This window comes from Taudactylus pleione, unplaced genomic scaffold (genome assembly GCF_031769625.1).
Source record: "Taudactylus pleione unplaced genomic scaffold, aTauple2 ptg000095l, whole genome shotgun sequence".
Classification (NCBI taxonomy): domain Eukaryota; kingdom Metazoa; phylum Chordata; class Amphibia; order Anura; family Myobatrachidae; genus Taudactylus; species Taudactylus pleione.
This window is the reverse complement of record NW_028284497.1, coordinates 31,813,836-31,833,780: the sequence shown is the minus strand read 5'-3', so window position 1 is coordinate 31,833,780 and position 19,945 is coordinate 31,813,836. Positions and strand designations below refer to the sequence as shown.

Below are 19,945 nucleotides of genomic sequence, written 5' to 3'. Positions count from 1 at the left end.
ATTACCAATTGGACTAGCGCAATTATATTGTTTTTTTTAAATTTACATTGAAGGGTGCAGATCCCTCTTTTAGTTGCAGCTGTACGTTTTTGGTTCCTTGTATATTAATAATTAGATACTGTGATTAGGCGCCATAAAATTTGATTTTCGTTTATTTTTTTTGTAAAGTAAGGGCGAGCCTGATAACACACGTGTGCTATGTGCAGTGTACTGTCGTGTACATGAAATAGCAGCATACTTGATCCCTATGGCAATAGGGTTATTTGTTTGCAAGAACATACTGTAGTTGCAGCATTTAGATACAGAGGAAATATACCTGTGACTATATCTAGTATTTATGGACAAACAAACAAAAAACACAAGAGCTACCGAATACATTCACACATCAGGAGTAAGGGAATTGGCATCATAGCAGCCAGGTGTATGCTATCCAGAGCAGGTAAAGGGGTCTCACCTTCTCACTAGAACAGAGCGTGTGAATGTTCTGCATCTGGGAGCTGTGCAAAGACTGGATGTTGTCAATCTGTTTCTTCTGTTTAGCCAACATGTCTTCAAATTCATTCTTTTTCATCTCAACTGCCCCTCGTTCTGCAGCAGCCCGGCGCATTCTGCCCTCCAGCTCCACTACTCGGTTCTAAAAACAAACAGAGAGAGACACAAACAGCTCATCCAGCTATTACATATTCCAAGGGGAATATTGATAATATTTTACACAAGCTTTCATTTACTGTCACCGGATTGGGGGTATCCTGACCGCCAGGATCATAACTACATCCCGTCCTCAAACTTTTTGTAACCCAAACTATACTTTACAGCAATGGCCAACAATAATCCAGACAGATGTTCTAATACAGAGTACAGCTGTTGCCAATGTGGTGTGCGAAACTGCTACACTTCAATACTACTGCATGACATAACAAAAATAGGTGACAGTCTCACCCCTCATGCCAGTCAGTCCGGAAGCTACACACCGCGTAGTTGGATTATTCACGTTGGGGAAACCAGATAAATTCTACAGTCTCATCTGTGATCTCTGCTGTACTGCACATAGTTAGTGCTCAAAGATCACCATCATATAAGCAAGTTGCATACTGCCATTTGTAAGTCACAATCCTTTAACTAGTGCATCATACACTCAATCAGCATTGTTTGCTCAAAAGCAGATGTGCCAAATTAGGAGAGATTCACATTCCTACATGCAGTAAAGTAGTTCTATAGTCCAATGGCTATGATTATTACTACAGCTAAAATTAGTAATTCAATAGTACTGAATAATGGTGTTATCACTACCTTTTGGGTGCAAAATAGGAGTCTGGGCAAATTTACACTGCACGCTATATTAAGTCCTATGCAGTCATGCAGAAAGCATCCTCAATGAGCTTCTGATTGAAAGCTAAGATGTATTATGTTTGTATAGCCTGTTGGCAGGGTGTGGTATAAAATACACAAAGTTAACAAGCTTGGCAATGTCTAGATAGACACCAGATGTTATGGTGCATACACACGGTCAGGTTGTGTGTCAGATCTGAACAATAACGATTTTAAATTTCGCTCAATCATTCATATCTGAGAGAAAATCTGACATGTGAGCCTTCAACGATGAACGATGCGCATTCCCGCATGTCATTAATGATATCTGATGTGTTTGCAGTCAGATTTGGACGATTCATTCCTGTTAATACTGTCTGAAATCGTTCAATCGTTGGTAAAATCATTCAAATCGTTCATCTGATCGTGTGTATGCTTCATTAGATAGACAATAGGTCAACGTTAGCAAAAGGTCAACAATGTTAAATGGTCCATATTTTTTTTTTCTAACACCAATCTTCACCCTAACCCTCCCCTTGGTGCCACCTCCTGGTGGCTAACCCTAACCGTCGGGGTAGGTGCCTAATCCCAACCATCTTTTCTAGTGCCTAACCCTACAGTAACGGCCTAACCCTCCCTCCTTGAGCCTAACTCTAACTGTTGGGGCAAGTGCCTAACCCTAACCCTCCGAACCCTAAAAAAAAAATATAAATAAAAGTCTCAACCTTTTGTCCATGTCGACCATTTGTCTGTCTAAAATCTGGTGTCTATCTAGACATTGTCGACCTTTTAACTGTAAATATAGTCCGGAAACCCTGTTGGCAAGTGTCCTACCTGTAGTTCCATACATCGAGTGTTTGTAATCCAGTAATGTACTCCCAATACACACACACATGCTAGAAGCACAGCGATGAGAAGAGGTGGGGACTTCATTCCTCTGCGGCCAGCCTTCATTACTATTATACGAAAAGCAGCTCCCCAGACCTAAAGGATAAATTGACAACAATGATTGAAGAGATTTGTGATAAGTCCTTTACCTACAAGACAAGTCTAACTAGTGTGGTTGTCAGACTAACTAATGAGGCATAGAGAGAAGCTTCAAAATTGTGTTGATACCATCCAACAAAATTTTCATATTTTGTTCCAGGATCACATTCAACCCGATAGGTACAAAGCAACAGGTTTATTTTTGTAAACATGTTGGGACGTGTAAGCAGTGGACATAGGCCCTCATTCAGAGCCGTACGCTCTGAGCAGAGCGCACGCTCTGTATGAGGGCCGGCCTCAATGAAAATGGAGCGTCCTCCTGGACGCTCGTATAGCTGTGGGTCACCACCCACAGGCTATACGAGCGTGCATTTTGATGGCCGCGATGATCACGACCATCGCGACCATCGAAACTGCGAGCCGGAGCCTGCGGTTGAGGTTTTCAATCGCAAGCTCCGGAGTGATTTTGGCTCTATCAGAGCCAAAATCACTCCCACTGACATCACTAGTGATGTCAGTGGGCCGGCTTCTGACGGGAGGCGTTCCCGTGGGAACGCCCCCGTCAGGGTGGCACGCCTACCAAAGGGGGCATGCTGTCAATCAACATCGACAGCACGCCCCCTTTGATCAGACACAACGAGCGAAGGACTTTCCTTCGCTCGTCGCATGCGCACGACGGAGCTCCCTCCGTCGTGCGCATGCTCAGTCCAGAACATCGACCCACTTGCGAGCGGACAGCCGCTCGCGAGTGGGTCTGAATCAGGCCCATAGTCCAGAAAGGCAAGACAAGATATTCTATTTACCATAAGGCATTTAAAATGTACCCATAATTCTCCAAGAACTGCATGACTGCTCAAGATTACTTATCTCTAAAGGTGCATACACACACGATTTTTTGAACGATTATCGATAACGATATCGTTCAATCGTTGATAAAATCGTTCACTTTGAGTTAAAACGAACAATTATCGTTCATGCTCGTTCATGTTTGTAGTTTAGTCAGACTGACCAACTGAATGATTTTCATTAAGGGAATATGCAAAAATCGTTTGTAGTTCAAAAAAATCGTTCATTACACTTTAAAAAATCTGACAGATCATCTGACAGAAAATCGCTCATAAAATCGTTCAGAAAAACGTTGGTAACAAAATCGTGTGTGTATGCAGCTTAGAAGGATGATTCCTTCTAAGCAATGCAAAGGAATGAGCACACCTGAGACTTTCAGCAGAGCTAAATCACATGAGTTGTGAATTTAGCTAAACGTCAAAGAATTTGTACAGAAATTAGTCAAGTAAGATACCATTATGACTTTCCAAAGACTAAAGTACTAAAGTCTTCGGAATCCCACCACTTTGGAAAAAATGCACACTTCTAAAAGACACTCGTTTTTTACCCCAAAAGCACCCATTCCTCCCACACACATCTGACCTGGCTTAAGGTTAACAAGACAAAATAACAGAAGGCTCAGCCATTGTTTTAAAGTTGATATTTGTTTGACAAACATTTCATAGCACTGAAAGAGTAAATAGAAGTCTATTGTATTCCTGATGAGGGTTGTGTTTGCCACGTTGCCTAAAGAGAATTGGAGCTTGTTTATTGCAGTCTATGGGGAATGTTTTATTTAAATGATAACCCAAACCTTTTGTTCTATATCGGAGCGAACACCAGGATACTCATTACAGAATACCAGGTAGACAAATAATGTAGAAACCAGGAGCCAAATAAGACCATAAAATATACTAATCTAACAGGTGAAAAGAATGTTATGAAAATGGTGGCAAAACTGGAACTTTTGCCCTAATGGTACACATTGTCATATTACCATGTCTTTATAATCTACATGAAAGACTATAGAGGAAAAACCTTATTCAGAAATAATTCACATTTTAAATCACTGTACTACATGTGGTACAAAGCTCCTACTTTTATATCAAAGATTAGGAATTTCTGGGATTTATTTTAAGCCACAGAGACATTTTAGACAAGGATAGATACAAAATTCTATATTGTACTCAGATTTATTTATTTTTTTAAAAGTACAATTATTTTAAAACAGTATTTTGGGTTTATTACTCAGAGCATGCGTGCGTGCGTGTATTATGTAAGGGAATGTAAGAGATGAATCTGAAATCCCCAACATGGGAAAGGATAACTAGATGGAGCCAGATCATGATGCACATTGGGAACGTAATAAGTCATATGAACGAGCCGTATTGTATTTTTTAACAGACACATTTTTCCTTCTTCAGTGAAAATTGTACTTAGTAGCTTCTGGGAGACATGGGAAAGCAGTATCCCCATTTTGGAACATTTTCAAATGACAACATGGACAGTGTTGGTGGCCATTACGAGCCCAATCTCTTAGCACCACTGACTACAGGGAGTCAGTAGGCTTTACCGCCGGCCACATGGCCGGCGGTTCAAATCCTGACAGCGACAGCCCGACAAGGATGAAACCCCTAACCCTCCCTTAGGGGTGACTAACCCTAACCTCCCCCTTCCCTGCCACTTAACCTAAGTCCCCCGGGGGGGGTGCCTAACCCTAACCTCCTCCTGGGGGTGCCTAACCCCCCCCTTCCCTAGTTGAAATTGTGTCACCGTACAAAATATTTGTTTGTAAATGGGCAGGTCCCTATTAATTTCTCTGGTCTGCCATTTGTAGCTGTGGCTCGTGCAATCTACATAACCCTTTACATCAGCGGCAGCCAGAGTTTTGGACTCCCTGATCTACTCTAAGGATCTACCAAGTAGGGACATTTGTGCCAGAACAAGGGGTAGTGACGCATCCAAAAAAGGTGTGGCCTCGTGGCAAAGGGTGTGGGGAGTGTCCTGGCAAAATCAGGGCAGTTGGGAGGTATGCTTTTTAGGGCTCTGAGCCAATGAAACAAACAAATTGTAACATAATTAAAAGGTTGTTATGTAGCTGGATAATGCAGTAAAAGAGCCCAGATACTCCACATCTGCTTTTATTTCACATCACCCCATGCCCACCAACCTGTCACTCACAATACACCACTGTCCAGTAATCTGTCACTCACATGCCACCCCACCAAATTGCCACTCACGTCATCCTGTCCAACAATATGTAACCAACATGCCATCCCTGCCTGCCAACCTGTCACTTGCTGTTGAAGACCCTCTGCTCACTAGTTTTCCCACTCAAATGCCACTATTGTTTGGTGCCCGAAACAGACTTTTCGCACACTTCTGCTCGCCAGCTCAGGAGATTGCGAGCAGAAATAAGTGCGTACGTGGTTCTCGTGCCTGAAAGGAGCAACAATTAAATTGCTCCTTCAGGCACCCATTAATTAAAACCGTGTTAAAAACAATGGAATTCCCCTCTTACTGTTAAAAATATGAGATATGGTAAGAACTTACCCTTGTTATCTCTATTTCTACGAAGTCCATAGGGTTCCACAGGATACCTTGGGGCAGAGCTTGACATTTTTCTAAAGCCTAGGAGCCAGGATGAAAGTGTAGGAGCCAGACCCCCCTTCCCCCAGGGCAGCATTACTGAGCACCTATGCCCTGGGCAACCAACCCCCATGGCCACACCACTAACGGGGTACCCCAGGTAAACCACCCTGCCACAGCCACATTACTGAGCAGCTAACCCCCCTCTCCAGGCAACCAACTCCAAGAAAGACCACCCCTTCGCAGCCAAAAAACCCCGGGCAAGCAAAGCCACCGCCAGCAGTGGTCGAACTAGAGAGTGGTGGGTCCAGTTGCAAGAAAATGCTTTGGGCACCCCTATGCAGTGCCCCCAGTAGTAGTCCCCCCCCCTCTGCAGTGCCCCCAGTAGTAGTCCCCCTATGCATTGCCCTTAGTAGCGCCCCCCCATGCAGTACCCTAGTAACACACCCCTCTTATACAGTGCCCCAGTAGTGGTCCCCATATACAGTGCCCCCAGCAGTGGTTCCCCTGTTTAGTGTCCCTTTAATCAGTGCCTCCAGAAGTGGTCACCCCTATGCATTGCCCCCAGTAGCTGTCCCTCCAGTAGTAGTCCCCCCTATACAGTGCATCCAGTAGTAGTCTCCCCTATGCAGTTATCCACTAGTAGACCCCAGTAGTAGTCCCCACTATGCATTGACTCTAGTAGAGGCCCCACCCTGTACAGTGCCCCAGTAGTGGCCCCCCTATACAGTGTCACCAGTAGTGGCCACCCCCACCTAATGCAGTGCCCCCACAGTAGCGGCCACCCAAACTATGCAGTGCCCCCACAGTGTCCCCAGTAGCGGTAAAAAAACAAAATGCAACTTACCTGATCCACGCTCCTGCCGACGACCGCTCCTCCAGGCCTGCTCTGCACTATGGGAGAGACGTCATGACGTCTCTCCCATCAGCTGCTGCGGGGTGAACCGGATGGCGGAGCTCATGAGTGAGCTCCAGCCGGCTCACTCCGTGGACGACGCAGCAGCCAATGAGAGTCTGTCTGACTCTCATTGGCTGCTATAACACACATACAGCCACCGCTGGCAGCTGTGTGTTTGATACTCTGCAGTGTGGACCACGCTCGTGGTCTGCACTACAGGGCCCGGGGGTTGCTGAAAATCTGGTTGCCAAGCAGCCAAATCTGATTGCCATGGCGACCTGGCCCCCAGGTTTTGTCGAGCCCTGCCTTGGGGTATAGGCGATGGCGGCAGACATCGGGCACCTCAGAGCTAATTTTTCAGCCTCCCAGGATGCACTGGGGTCCCTCTCCTATACCCCGCCCCGAGCCAAGGCAAATCAGTTAAGTAACAAGCCATAGGCCAGAGGAGGAGAAGAAAGAGAGAAAAAAGTCTAAAAACACACAAGAATCACATTCTCACCTGCAGTACAGGTGCGACAGGGCGCGAGTCCTGTGGAACCCTATGGACTTCGTAGAAATAGAGATAACAAGGGTAAGTTCTTACCATACCTCATATTTTCTACTTCAGGGTCCATAGGGTATCCACAGGATACCTTGGGAATGTCCCAAAGCAGTATCCTTTAAGGGTGGGGACGCTCCTGTGCTGAAAGGAGAATCCGCCGCCCGAAGGAAGCATCCTGAGAGGCGAAGGTATCAAATGCATAATACCTCACGAAAGGTATGGACAGAAGACCACGTGGCTGCCTTGCAGAGCTGAACAGCAGAGGCACCATGACCAGCTGCCCACAAAGGACCCACAGACGGAGTATAATGAGCTTTAACAGAGGATGGTGGGTTTAGGCCCTAATGAATGTAAGCCTCAGAAATCGCCATGCGAATTCACCCTGCCAAAGTCTGCTTAGTGGCAGGCCAGCCCTTCTTAAGGAAACCATAGAGGACAAACAGAGTCCAACGTCTGAAAAGAATTGGTACGGTCAACATAAATCCTTAGAGCACGTACCACATCCAAGGAGGCCTCACCAGCTGAGAGGTCTGGGGAATTAAAGGCCGGCACCATAATTTCCTCATTAATGTGGACACTATATACCACCAGGGCGAGTGCAAAGCACTGCCCTATCCTTCTGAATAATCAGAAAGGGAGGGCGACATGAGAGAGCCCCCAAACCGGACACCCTTCTGGCCGAAGCAATGGCCAGAAGAAACAGTCTTAGCTGTAAGACATTTTAAATCCATTGAGCCCAGTGATTCAAATGTCGGTCCTTGGAGAGCCCTCAGGACCACAGCCAAATCCCAAGGAGCCACTGGTGGAACAAAAGGGAGGCTAAATACGAAGTACACCTTGCATAAAGGTGCGGACATCAGGAAGGGTAGCAATCCTACACTGAAACAACACTGACAGGGCAGAAACCTGCACCTTCAGGGAAGCAAGGCGAAGACCGTGATTTAAGCCCTCCTGTAGGAAAGCCAAAACCCTGGATATCCTAATCACCTGAGGATCATAGCCTCTAGGTCGACACCATTCAAAGAAGGTATGCCACACTCTGTGGTAAATTCTTGCAGAAGCAGGCTTCCAAGCTCTGAGCATGGTGTTAACTACAGAGCTGGAAAAACCCCTGGACCTTGAAAGGGCTGTCTCAACAGCCACGCTGTCAAAGACAGATGACCAAGGTCCGGGTAATGGTAAGGACCTTGAGACAATAGGTAAGGACGTTGATGCAACAGCATCGGAGTGTCTATGGAGAGACTCCAAAGATCTGAGTACCAGTGACGGCTGGGCCACGCTGGAGCTATCAACAGGAGCGTGCCTCCTTCTTGCTTGAACTTCCGAAATACTCGAGGAAGAAGGGAGAACGGAGGGAAGAGGTACGCAAACTGGAAGGTCCACCGCACCGACAACGCATCTACCAGAAGAGCCTCCTCGTCGCTTGTTCTTGACCCGTACATAGACAGCTTGTTGTCTTATCAGGAGGCCATGAGGTTTATTTCTGGAAGGCCCCACTTGTTCATTAGGAATTAAAACACCTCCTGGTGAAGAAACCATTCCCCTGGATGCAGGTCCTGATGGCTGAGTGAGTCTGCTTCCCAGTTCAGGACTCCTGGTATGAACACTGCCGAGACAGCTGGGAGATTGCCTTCCGCCCAAGCCAGAATGCGGGACACCTGTGTCAGGGCCACCTGACTTCTGGTTCCTCCTTGGCAGTTTATGTAAGCCACTATGTTGGCGTAGTCTGACTGGACTTGCACAGGTTTTCCGTGAAGAACTAGTCTAGCTTGCTGAAGAGCTCTGAATACCGCTCGAAGTACCAATATGTTTATTGGAAGAGCAGATTCTGCTGTCGGCCACCTTCCCTAAAGAAGTGTGGACCTGTCACAGCCACCCAAACTCGGAGACTGGCGTCCGTCGTCAGGAGGACCCAGTCCAAGATCCAAAGGGGGCGCCCCTTGTTGAGGTGGGACGTCTATAGCCACCAGGCCAGAGACAGCCGTACCTCTGGAGAAAGCACCATTGTCAGTGTCTTTATCCGATGGGGCAACCCATTCCATCTAGAGAAGATCAACTTCTGCAGAGGTCTGGAGTGAAAACTGGGCATACTCTACCATGGTGAACTTCGACACCATGGACCCCAGAAACCTCATTGCCGAGTGTAGGGACACTCGGCGACTCTGAAGACAAATATGAATCTTTGCCTGTAACGCAGAGATCTTTTCCTCTGTCACAAAGATCCTTCGTTCTCTGTGAGGAACCACTTCCAGTTTATCAGCCAGCCGTGAGTCTGCAACACAGATATTGTCCGTTGCAGTTGGCCCTGAAGTACCCCCATAGACCCTACTAATAGCAGAAGGTCGTCCAGATAGGGTAACAGGCGGACCCCCTGCATCTGCAGGTGGGCTGCCATAACCTTAGTAAACACCCTAGGTGCTGTGGAAAGGCCAAAGGGCAGTACCTAAAATTGGAAATGTTGATTGACCACTGCAAACCTGGAGGAACCGCTGGTGAGCTAAAGCAACTGGGACATGCAGGTAGGCATCCTGAATGTCCAAGGACACCATAAAATCCCCAGGCTACATAGCCAATATGATGGAACGCAGGGTCTCCATCCTGAACCAAGGGACCCTCAAAGACTTGTTGAGGGACTTGAGGTTAAGAATAGGCTGGTAGGACCCATTGGGTGTCAGAACCAGAAAGTGGTCGGGTGTAAAACCCTGTTCCTCTCAGAGGCAACGAAACAGGCGCTATAACCCCGGTTGGAGCATAAAGTGCCCTACTTTCTGGAATTCTAGGGCCTTGTCTTGAACTGACTGAAGGCCTGGGGTGAAAAGCCGTCTGGGAGGCCTTCTGCGGAAGGAGAGGGCGTACCAGTTAGAGACCACTTCTCCTACCCAAGTGTCTGTAGTAGTCAGATACCAGCACTGGGCGAACTGAAGAAGAAGTCGGCCTCCCACCCTGGGATCCCCCACTGGGAGGCCCGTCCCGTCAGGACTGTTCTCTGGACTTACCCTGGGCCCAACAGGGCCAAAAGGACAACGTTCCAGACCCTGAAGGAACTTGGGCCGATGGCAGACACGCGGATTTAGCTGCTGCCTAAGTGCTCACATTTTTTTCCCAGATCAGGGCCAAAGAGGACCTCACCATTAAAGGGTAAGCATTCCAACCCTTTATTGGAGTCTGCATCAGCTCACCATGAGCGCCACCACAGGAAGCGGCGCGCCGCCACTGCTGCCGAGGACATTCTAGAAGTGAGGAGACCTATAACCAAGGCTGCCTCATTAACATATATGGATCCAAGGCATCTGCTCCATGTCCATTCTCTGGCTACCCAGCTTAGTCATAGCTGGTCTGGAAGCCCCCCCCTGTAAGAGAGTATATGGACTTCCAACAAAGTACCACTTTGCGATACGTCGCATTCGAGAGAACATAGGCAAGGTTGCAGTACTCACTAGGTATGTAATGAACTACAGGAATGCAGCTAATATTCTTGTGATAACACTGATGAAGGGAATTCCGCAGAATACCCTTTACACATAAAAAAGTTTCACGCCCGCGAAACCTTGCATTTGCGAAAAGGTCTTGCTTTGGAGAAAAATATATCGCTTTGGCAAATCCCAGATCGCCTACCTAGCGTGGCATACACGCCAAACTTCATCGCCGAAGCGAAGAGTAGGTGAAAGGGCGCAATAAGCAGATTCTGCCTAAAGCATGCACCATGTTTGCTTAAGGGAAATCCCTGCAACATGGACTGGAAGTAGTAGCCAGTCTCTGTACAAAGGTAGAGAGAGACACTACTGTGAATACTGCGTGAACTACCAGGGAGGGAGAATTAGCTGTTTCTCCTCATGTACCTGCCTTGTAACTTATACCTCTTTTCCACCAAAAACCCAGGTCCGACCTGGGTTTTTGGACATGGTTCCAACCCTGGTCAGACCCATTTACACTGCACCTTTGATCTGGGTTACTCCCAGGTCAGCCCTGTTCACAATGAACTCAGGTCTGCCCTGCTAAACCTGTGAGGTCATAAAAAGTGGGAGGTGAATGCTCGACAACCACCAATAGGCATGATCCAGGTCAGATAACCTGGGTTGCACCGTTTACACTGCACCATTACCTGGGTCCATCCTGGGTCCAACCCTGGTAGCTACCTGCGTTGGATTGCAGGGTCACTTGACACCGGTTATTTTGCAGGGACCCTTTTACACGGAGCTGCGACCCGGGTAGACCCAGCAAAAACCCAGGTTGTTGCTCTGGTGTAAAAGGGGTATAACAGGTTGAGTGGAGCAGCAGGGTGTACTTCATACCTGCAGGCACAACTGCATGGTAATAGCACACAGCATGCACTGGGTATAATGCGACCACACAGCATATACATTCATATATACACATTATAGTAGTAAAGCAAAATACTAGTCCTGTCTAATGCTTGTCAAGCCGCAGTAACTTACGGCATAAATATGGCAGAGTGCAATACAAATTCTCACAAATACATATATTATAGAAATGTGAGAAACCCTCAGTGTTCACATCACCCTCCGCTAACAGTACTGAGCATGTGGTACGTTTTAGCTGAGAATAATCATGTTCACTCTCAGACTGATGAGTGTAAACGATGTGTATGTGACGCACCACACACAAAAACACTTTTCATTTTAACTGTGAGGCAATAAGCACCCTGCAGCACCGCACCGCAAGGGAGAGAAAGACAGGGATAGTAAGATGCCTGACAATCAGAATTGAGGTACAGTCAGACAGCGCTAGCATATAGTCACATACAATGCAGAAATAAATCACCTGCACTGCAAGCACTATGATCAACTACGCAGACACAGAGTGTGGTAGGAAACAGTGCTTCATACACGGACCTCAGCGGAGGAGAGGTATGCGAGGGACCCGGACCGCAATGCCCCCTGTATCAGAATCCAGCAGCGTTCGCCACTTTTATAAAATGGCCACAGAGGAGCTGATAGGAGACAGGCCCGGGGGAGGAACGCTGCCACAGCCTGCCTGACCGCTGTGGAAAGGCACTGTGCAGTGTGGGAGATGCCGCCTGTGAAACAGGGAAAGTACACACCCCTGGCATGCTATTAACCCCTGGGACACTGGAGCATTTTCCATACTGCTGCAGCCCGCTGTCCCTGGTCGGCTAGTGGAAGCGGAGGATTAGTACCTTGCTCCACGCGCAGCCTGTCCCCGGGGAGCCCCCTGCCTAGGGACAAATAAGACACTGAATCGGCAGTAACCCATCGCGGGTTCCCGCCGCTTACCTGAATCCACGTGAATCCGGCCACAGTCTAGAATACAGGGATCCCCACTAGCTGACACCCTGGTACCCGCCAGCATCCCCGGATCAGTACCGGCATTCTGGCCCGGCGGGGTGAAGGAGCGGCAGCATGGACCTCTAATTAGCTTGTCCATGCTGCCCGCTCATATCAATGCAGCAAAAGCTGCTGGAAGAAACTTTAGGGGCTGTCCAACAGCCCCCCTCTGAAGAGGTGATCCGACTCAGAGCCGGGAACCTACGAAACGGATTTGCCTTGGCTCGGAGGCGGGGTATAGGAGAGGGACCCCAGTACATCCTGGGAGGCTGAAAAATTAACTCTGAGGTGACAGATGTCTGCCGCCATCGCCTATACCCCAAGGTATCCTGTGGATACCCTATGGACCCTGAAGTAGAAATAATATGTTGCTTGGTCCTGAATACTCGTACTTTCCCTTTAAACACACTAACAATTTTTTTAATAAGAAGTCCAGCAGCCCTGATCACACTGGTTATGGCCACCCACAACAACAGGTCACTATGCCATAACACTATCTCAGAGTTTTAATTGCCAGAAGATTCACTGTAAAGGAGGTAGTAAGGGGGTCATAGAAAAGTAGACGGAAAGGGCCACAGACTATAATGTGCGTGTTGATAGGCACACATGCCATACTTGCCTACTTTTGAAAAGTAGTTTGAGGGAGATCATTTACGGAAGTAGCAAACGACACGTGCGGTGTTGGAGGGCGTGGCCAGCACCGCCCAAAAGGCATGTCTAGATCCATCTATTGGTGTATCTATTACCACGCGCCCACACACACACACACACACACACATAGTAATAGGACCCCCCTACACACACACAGTAATAGGACCCCCCCCACACACACAGACTCACATCAATGGTCCCCCCACTGACACACACACAGTAATAGGACCCCCCCACACACACAGACTCACATTAATGGTACCCCCACTGACACACACACACAGTAATAGACACCCACACCCCCACACACTCTCTCTCATCCCCTCACTTGTCCTCTCCTGCAGCACCACTGACATTCATGGTTCTTGCTGGAGCTACAGTGAGCTCTGATCAGTCACACAGCTCCTCAGTCAGTTCAGCGTAGGCTCCTCCCCCAGCTGTCTGTCCTCCATTATGGCTGGGAAGTCTGGGCTGGCCAGGGAATGCTGGGAGCATCAGTCTCTCCCAGCAGTCAGTGTGCGGCCCATGTGACTGTCAGCTGTGCAGGGGGCGGACCTGGGAGGCATCTCCGGGCTCCATAGCAGACAGACTCCCTGCCCCTGCGTCTTCCTGTATACAAGTCTGGGCCCCATCGCGCATGCGCAGGTAGGATTTCCAGCAGGGCAGTGGGGAAAGCGGGGGATTGCATATACATTGCGGGGTAGCGGGAGCTCCAATCTTAATTCGGGAGGCTCCCGCAGAAATCGGGAGGGTAGGCAAGCATGACACATGCTAATACAGTATGCGCTGATTAGGTCAGAGCTTGAAACTATGGCACAGTCAGTACCATTACACTATTTTTAAGCTCCTCCCCCCTTCTTAAAGACTGGCCAATTAGAAGGCTGACAAACTAAATTTAATACCTTTAAATACTGTATTAAAAACAATGCATGTGTACAAATCCTTTAAATTTATATATAAGCCAACATCTGATGAGCCACTGGGTTCGATCAGATTTAAATTTAACTCAGAGTAAAGCAGAGCCTGTAAACCATTCACAGATCACCATGATATGAAGGTAAAGGGAAAATCAACAATATTGTGATACAGTACAATATTAACTATGCGCAATAATAAAATTATAGATGGTAGCTTTACTATTCAGGGTTACCCCTTAGGGTAATGGGTGTGTAAATTTCAATGCACAGGAATACAATCTGCGTAGATGTGAAAATTTCCTGTCACCGTGCATTAGTCCTCCACAAATGCATTGGCGGGGAGGGGGGGGGGGCGTGACGGGGGACGGGGGAATTCAATTGTTTGCATCCACGGCTATTTCTTTTGAGTGCCCGGCAGAGCAATTCAATTGTTGCTTCAGTTGGGCATGAATACTTTGCAGGAGAACACATTTCTGCTCACCGCCTCCTTAGGTGGCGAGCAGAAATGTGTGGTAATTAGGTACTTTGGGCGCCCAAACAGGGCCAAACTCTGAAAAGCTTAACTTTTTGGAGTTTGGTACATAGGGCTGAGATCGTAGTCCCCATTGAAAAATAATGGGGACTATGATCTGCAGTTGCTAATTAGCACTCTGCTGGACATTTCTATAAAATCTCCTGCTTTAGGCTATTAGTACATAGCAACAATTCATAAAACTGCATTTTCTACATAATTTTATGGAAAAAAACCTTGATAAATAGGCCCCCCAAGAGACATTTACAAAATTCAGTGATTTATGCATCTGATAAAGTTTTCTTCAAAGAACTACATGGCATCCATTACAATGGGTTAACTCCCTTCTAAAGGTAAGTAGAGAGTCAGAGATATGGGGGTACCCACTCCAGATAGAATATAATGTTCCTCCGCCTCTTTAGCGGTGTCCAAGTGACCTACTGTACCAAGGGGCCGGGTACAGGATGCCGGTGCTCGGGATCCCAGTAGTCAAAATCACGACACCGGCATCCCGACAGGGTTAGGATACAGAAACCTGTCGGTCAGCCCCCTCCCCGCACTCTAAACCTACCCCTCCCCATTAGTGCCTAACCCTAACCCTGCCCCCTAACCCTGCTTCTTACCTTCGGAATGCCAGTGCTGGGATTCTGACAGGTGTTGCGATTCTGGCGCCAGTATTCTAAGCACTCGTACCAAGTGGTCTCTGAACATGGGTGGGAACTGAGACAATGGCACCAAGTTTTCTGCGTAAGGGATCGCAGTAGTATGCTGATACATGCCCCCAAACGGTCCCTGAATGTCAATCACTTTGCAAAAAAAATTCTCACTGTGAGCGGCATCACTAAGATGCCTTTGCACGTGTGCAGTGCAACAGTGATGCATACACAGTCTGCCGATGATCATACAACTGAATAAATATAAGCACTGTCCACACCTGAATCAGGCCCAGTGTGTACCGAGCTTAAGGCTTTATCCTGGACAAATACAGACAGTATTGGCTCTCGCTTAATCCAGTGAATGTAGTCTTCTCTATTTGCTTTCCACCAGCTGAGGCTATAGATGGTAAAATAATTGCCAGATTGCTAGGAAAGGTACATACCTACCACCTTTGGTTTAAAGAAAACACTTTCCTGGGATATTTAGAAAGGGTTCCTTGCAACACCGTGCCTGTAATGATCCAACCAGTCTAGGTAATCGTTGCTAGAAACACTACTTTCGATGTCTTTCATTTCAAGGAGATCTCCTTGACCTGATAGAGGGGCTTATTCTCATTACTGCCCAAATTCTAAAAGATATAAATAATAATTAAAAAAAAACGACTACAAGCAACACGTATTTGTGAGGATAAAGAGACAATGGTTCTTCCAGTAGCATAACCAGAGTCACTATGAACCACAGGCTTCTTGGCCACAATGGAAACATTGCTACAACTAAAATGTTTTTGACCCATCTGAAACCTCCATGGGAATGTAAGAGCATCTACCCCTTTTATCTCTGGAACTGCATTGAGAGAAGAATCTTGGTACCTTGGCATTCTGGTTTGTTGCAATAATGTCCATCTGAGTAGACTGAATTTTTCCATCAGCAATTGGAAGACTTTCCAATCTAGAGACCAGTTCCTGAAATAAAATGCTAAAAAGTGCTAAAAGGTCAATTTCTTCCCAAGGAATCTGTTTTGCCATTTCCATCATAGCTCTGCTTCTGGTGCCTCTGTTGTCTTATAATATTCTGAGATGCTTCCCCAACAACAGGTAAATTGCTGAGTGACCAAGTTCCTTGTACAAGCTTTTCCCATACACAGAGTTGATTAAATGCCCAAATACTACTAGACCTGGAGGTCAGAGAAGGTGAACTAAGGCTTTAATTACGTGTATGGATGCCCGGTGAGATTGTCATATATTCTGGACAGATTGTTTCATTTATACAGTATACGGTCCCCACAATAGGGAATTCACGTACTAGCAATTTTAGCAGTTTTCTTTTTACTGTATAACCAGACTAGTCTGTATAGACTTAAGTAGTTTTAATTATTGTATACTGTTGCATTATTAAATATCATTGTTACTTTTTATGCATACTATATAAAGAACTTATTCTTACTTTACATTTGTGGTCTTGATTTTGATTTCTGCCATGTCCACTCAAAATTAATTATTTATTAGTGCAACACCTATATCTTTTGTTTGTTCTTGTGATTGCCTTGGTAATCCCTTTGGTGTATGCAGCTATTATATATTATATTATCAGTTTTCATTAGCGCCAAGCTGGGATTTTTTTGCAGGAAAGAGGAAGAGGAACTGCATGGGTTGTGACAGGTGCAGGGTGCTAGAATGAACACTAGACTTAATGTGCCAAATGTTTTGAAACACTTCTCCGCTGAAAGACTAATCCTAAAAACCATTTGCTGTGAAATAAAAAGTCGACCTTGTCCTGCTCACAACCCATTAAGGTTTCTGAAATAAGGCAATTACCTGTATTGTCTTGTCATTTACAGCAGGTTCTGACTCTAGTATATCCAGGATGTCCTCCAAGTATTTTGACACGCTTTTATTTAATCTTCCACTAATATCACCAGCACTGCTGTAAAGATTCTTTGAGATATTGGGCCTGAGGAAGGCATTCTGGCAACAGGAAAAAGACTTAGGAACCGGTTCATAAGGTGGATGCAAATAATGTGCACTGCTATGGTTTCTCACTACTGCAAATGTCAGCTTGAGCATTCCACTTATGTACTTCTGTGTAACAGACTGAGCAAACAATGAGATGCTCACTTTGCATAACTGAGCTGGTGCATCTGATCAATCCACCATCGGTCGCAAGTGTTACAGCCTCCATTGTAACTTTCTCAAAATATGGCCACTGTGACTGCGGTGCTGTGAAAGAGAATGCAGCCGCATGCCAAACACACACCATGACACCCTCACAACATGCCCATGGCCACCTCCCAGTCTCCACCCTGGAACACCCGTGGAGCACATACGCAGTCTTAAGTCATAGTGACGTTGTCCCAAATCGCACATTTGTTACCGCGAACAGTTGGGTTTCTCCATGAAATGGCCCATCCATATGGGACACTGTAGAAATAAATAAACAAACAAACAATCTGTAGCTGTGTATCTTGAGTTTTAATCATAGAATTACAAAGAGTTGAGGCGCTTAACACAGAGTTGAGCTGAATCATCAAGTAGATGTTTCCTTTATGTCCTGTACGTGACAGGTAGTGGCCCTTTTCTAGACTCGTCAAGCATGCTCAGTAGCACATAATCGCTCACCTACGTAAACGTCGGTACTGCATGCACCTCTGAATCAGGCCAATTGCCACTCTGAAAGGCAGATGGGTGAATTTTAAGTGTTGTCCTATGAAACAGAACCAGAGAAAATCATTTGCTGGACTGTAACATGAAATAAATCATCTGGGAAGATCTACAGAAGTGAGAAAGCCCCCATTGCAGATGGACATAAGGAAAGAATTGTGGGGCATTGACAGATTTATCCTCTCAGGTCCAGAATAGTGTAAAAAGCTCCTGAGTTTTTCTTGACAAGGAATTTTCTGGAATAAAATCATTTGCTCCTGCTTTGATTAAAGCTGGGTATACACTATAAGATGTGTGTACTCAGCGATGGAACAACGTGATGTAGAGATACATTGCACTTGCCTTACACACTACGGTGTACGATGGCGCAATATATATTGTTGCATGCTGCATGTATTGATAAAAGCAGATACTACACTTGATGTTAGCCAAAAGGCAGAGAAGCAATACATGCTGCATGTAGAACAGAAGATGAGACGATACAATGAACGACCATCGCAATGACGGGTCGGGCGTACACACTGCAAAATCCGTACAATATATAGTGCTGATCTGTATGACGGATCGTATAGTGTGTACCCAGCTTAAGGCTTGTAGGTTTTTCAGCATCAGATGGTGAGTGACAGAGTAATGAAAATGTAAAACCCTGCACCTGAACTACCCAGCTTAAAGAGGAGACAAGACACAGGGAAAGAGAAGGAGTTATAACATAAACCATCTATAAACACACAAACAGATGGGAGTGTCAGGATTCTAATGCCCAGAACTCATGTATCCTGACAAACACACAGGGACGCCCTTTATTAATGCTCTAGGTCTAGAATGTCTATTTTTTAAAATTGTATACACTGCTGGGCTACCATATTATCCCTAAACATTTAAGCATTTCATGCAAATTCCTTAAAAGGTGCCCACACACTGGACAACTAGCAAAAGATGCAATGTCGTCAATGATTTCACTTGAACTCCCCGGGCAACTCACCGGAATGCCTGGACAGATGAGATCTTGCAAAACTGTGCAATGTGACTAACGACCTATCGTGCGTCCTTAATGATTTCCAGTGCATCATTCAGGAGATTGCCAGATCTTACCTGCAGTAGGTAAGATCTGAAGATATGACAAACGACCCGTGGGACTGCGCATGGGATAGTTATCGTTCCTGGAAGCTGCACGATTTGCACGTTTTTAAACGATGCATCGTTTTCGTGCAAATCGTGCCAAAAATCATCCAGTGTGTGGTCAGTGAGTTGTCCGCGGAGTTCAAGGGAAATCGTTGACGACATTGCATCTTTTGCGACTCATCCAGTGTGTGGACACCTTTACACATGATGTTGGTGAGGAATGGAGGCATCAGCACTTAATGAGCTGATTATTAGCGCTATAAAAGCTCCTCCCCTCCAAACTCTCCTCAGTATGAACTTTAAAAATCCTTAAGAATAGGTTGAAGCACAACCATATAAATTTTACTTATAATTTCACCAAATTAGGGAGGGAATCGAGGTGTCCCCCATATGGAGTCACAGAAAGAGATTTAACAGGTAACAATCAAAAATCTTGCTTTTCCTACATCTGGGGGACATCTCCGTACACATTGGGATGTAACAACACATGTTCCTAGGAGAGGGATCGTCCAGACTTCTCCGAACTCAATACCATGCGACCAAAGTCAGAGTCACTAGATGCAAAATCCTGAAAACTGTACATTTTGGTGAATGTATGTACTGACGACCACGTGGCTTTACATAATGGTTTTATAGAAGCCCCGTTCCTTGCTGCCCATGGAGGTACCTACTGAACAAGTGGAATTAACTGATATACTAACTGGAACAGGCTTATTCGCCCCAGCATATGCCTGCTTAATTGTGGCCTTGATCCCTCTAGCTATTACTTGCTTAGATGCTGGCCAACCTCTTTGTTCATTCTTTATGAAGCTGGAAAAACTGTTTCCTAACACTTGTGGTCCTGTCCAAATAAACTTAACACTTTTACCACATCTAACAAAGACAATTGCTTCATGCTAATTGACTTGTCTGCGTTAGTAAATTAGGAAATCACTATTTCCTGGTTTCAATGAAAATCAGTTCCCACCATCTTAAG

General features: G+C 46.1%; 1 protein-coding gene and 1 pseudogene across 1 annotated transcript in view; both read right to left on the bottom strand.

Annotated features, from left to right (window-relative positions):
* GOLM1 (golgi membrane protein 1) overlaps window positions 1-19,945 on the bottom strand; it is a 79,573-nt gene that overhangs the window by 32,157 nt on the left and 27,471 nt on the right. Inside the window, exons 2-3 of the mRNA XM_088470087.1 lie at window positions 2,143-2,292; window positions 455-634 (exon numbers count right to left, since the gene is read on the bottom strand). Coding sequence (XP_088326213.1) covers window positions 455-634; window positions 2,143-2,262 — 300 coding nt within the window. The 5' untranslated portion in view covers window positions 2,263-2,292. The remainder of the gene's footprint in view (window positions 1-454; window positions 635-2,142; window positions 2,293-19,945) is intronic.
* LOC148526714 (U2 spliceosomal RNA) lies at window positions 18,205-18,295 on the bottom strand (annotated as a pseudogene).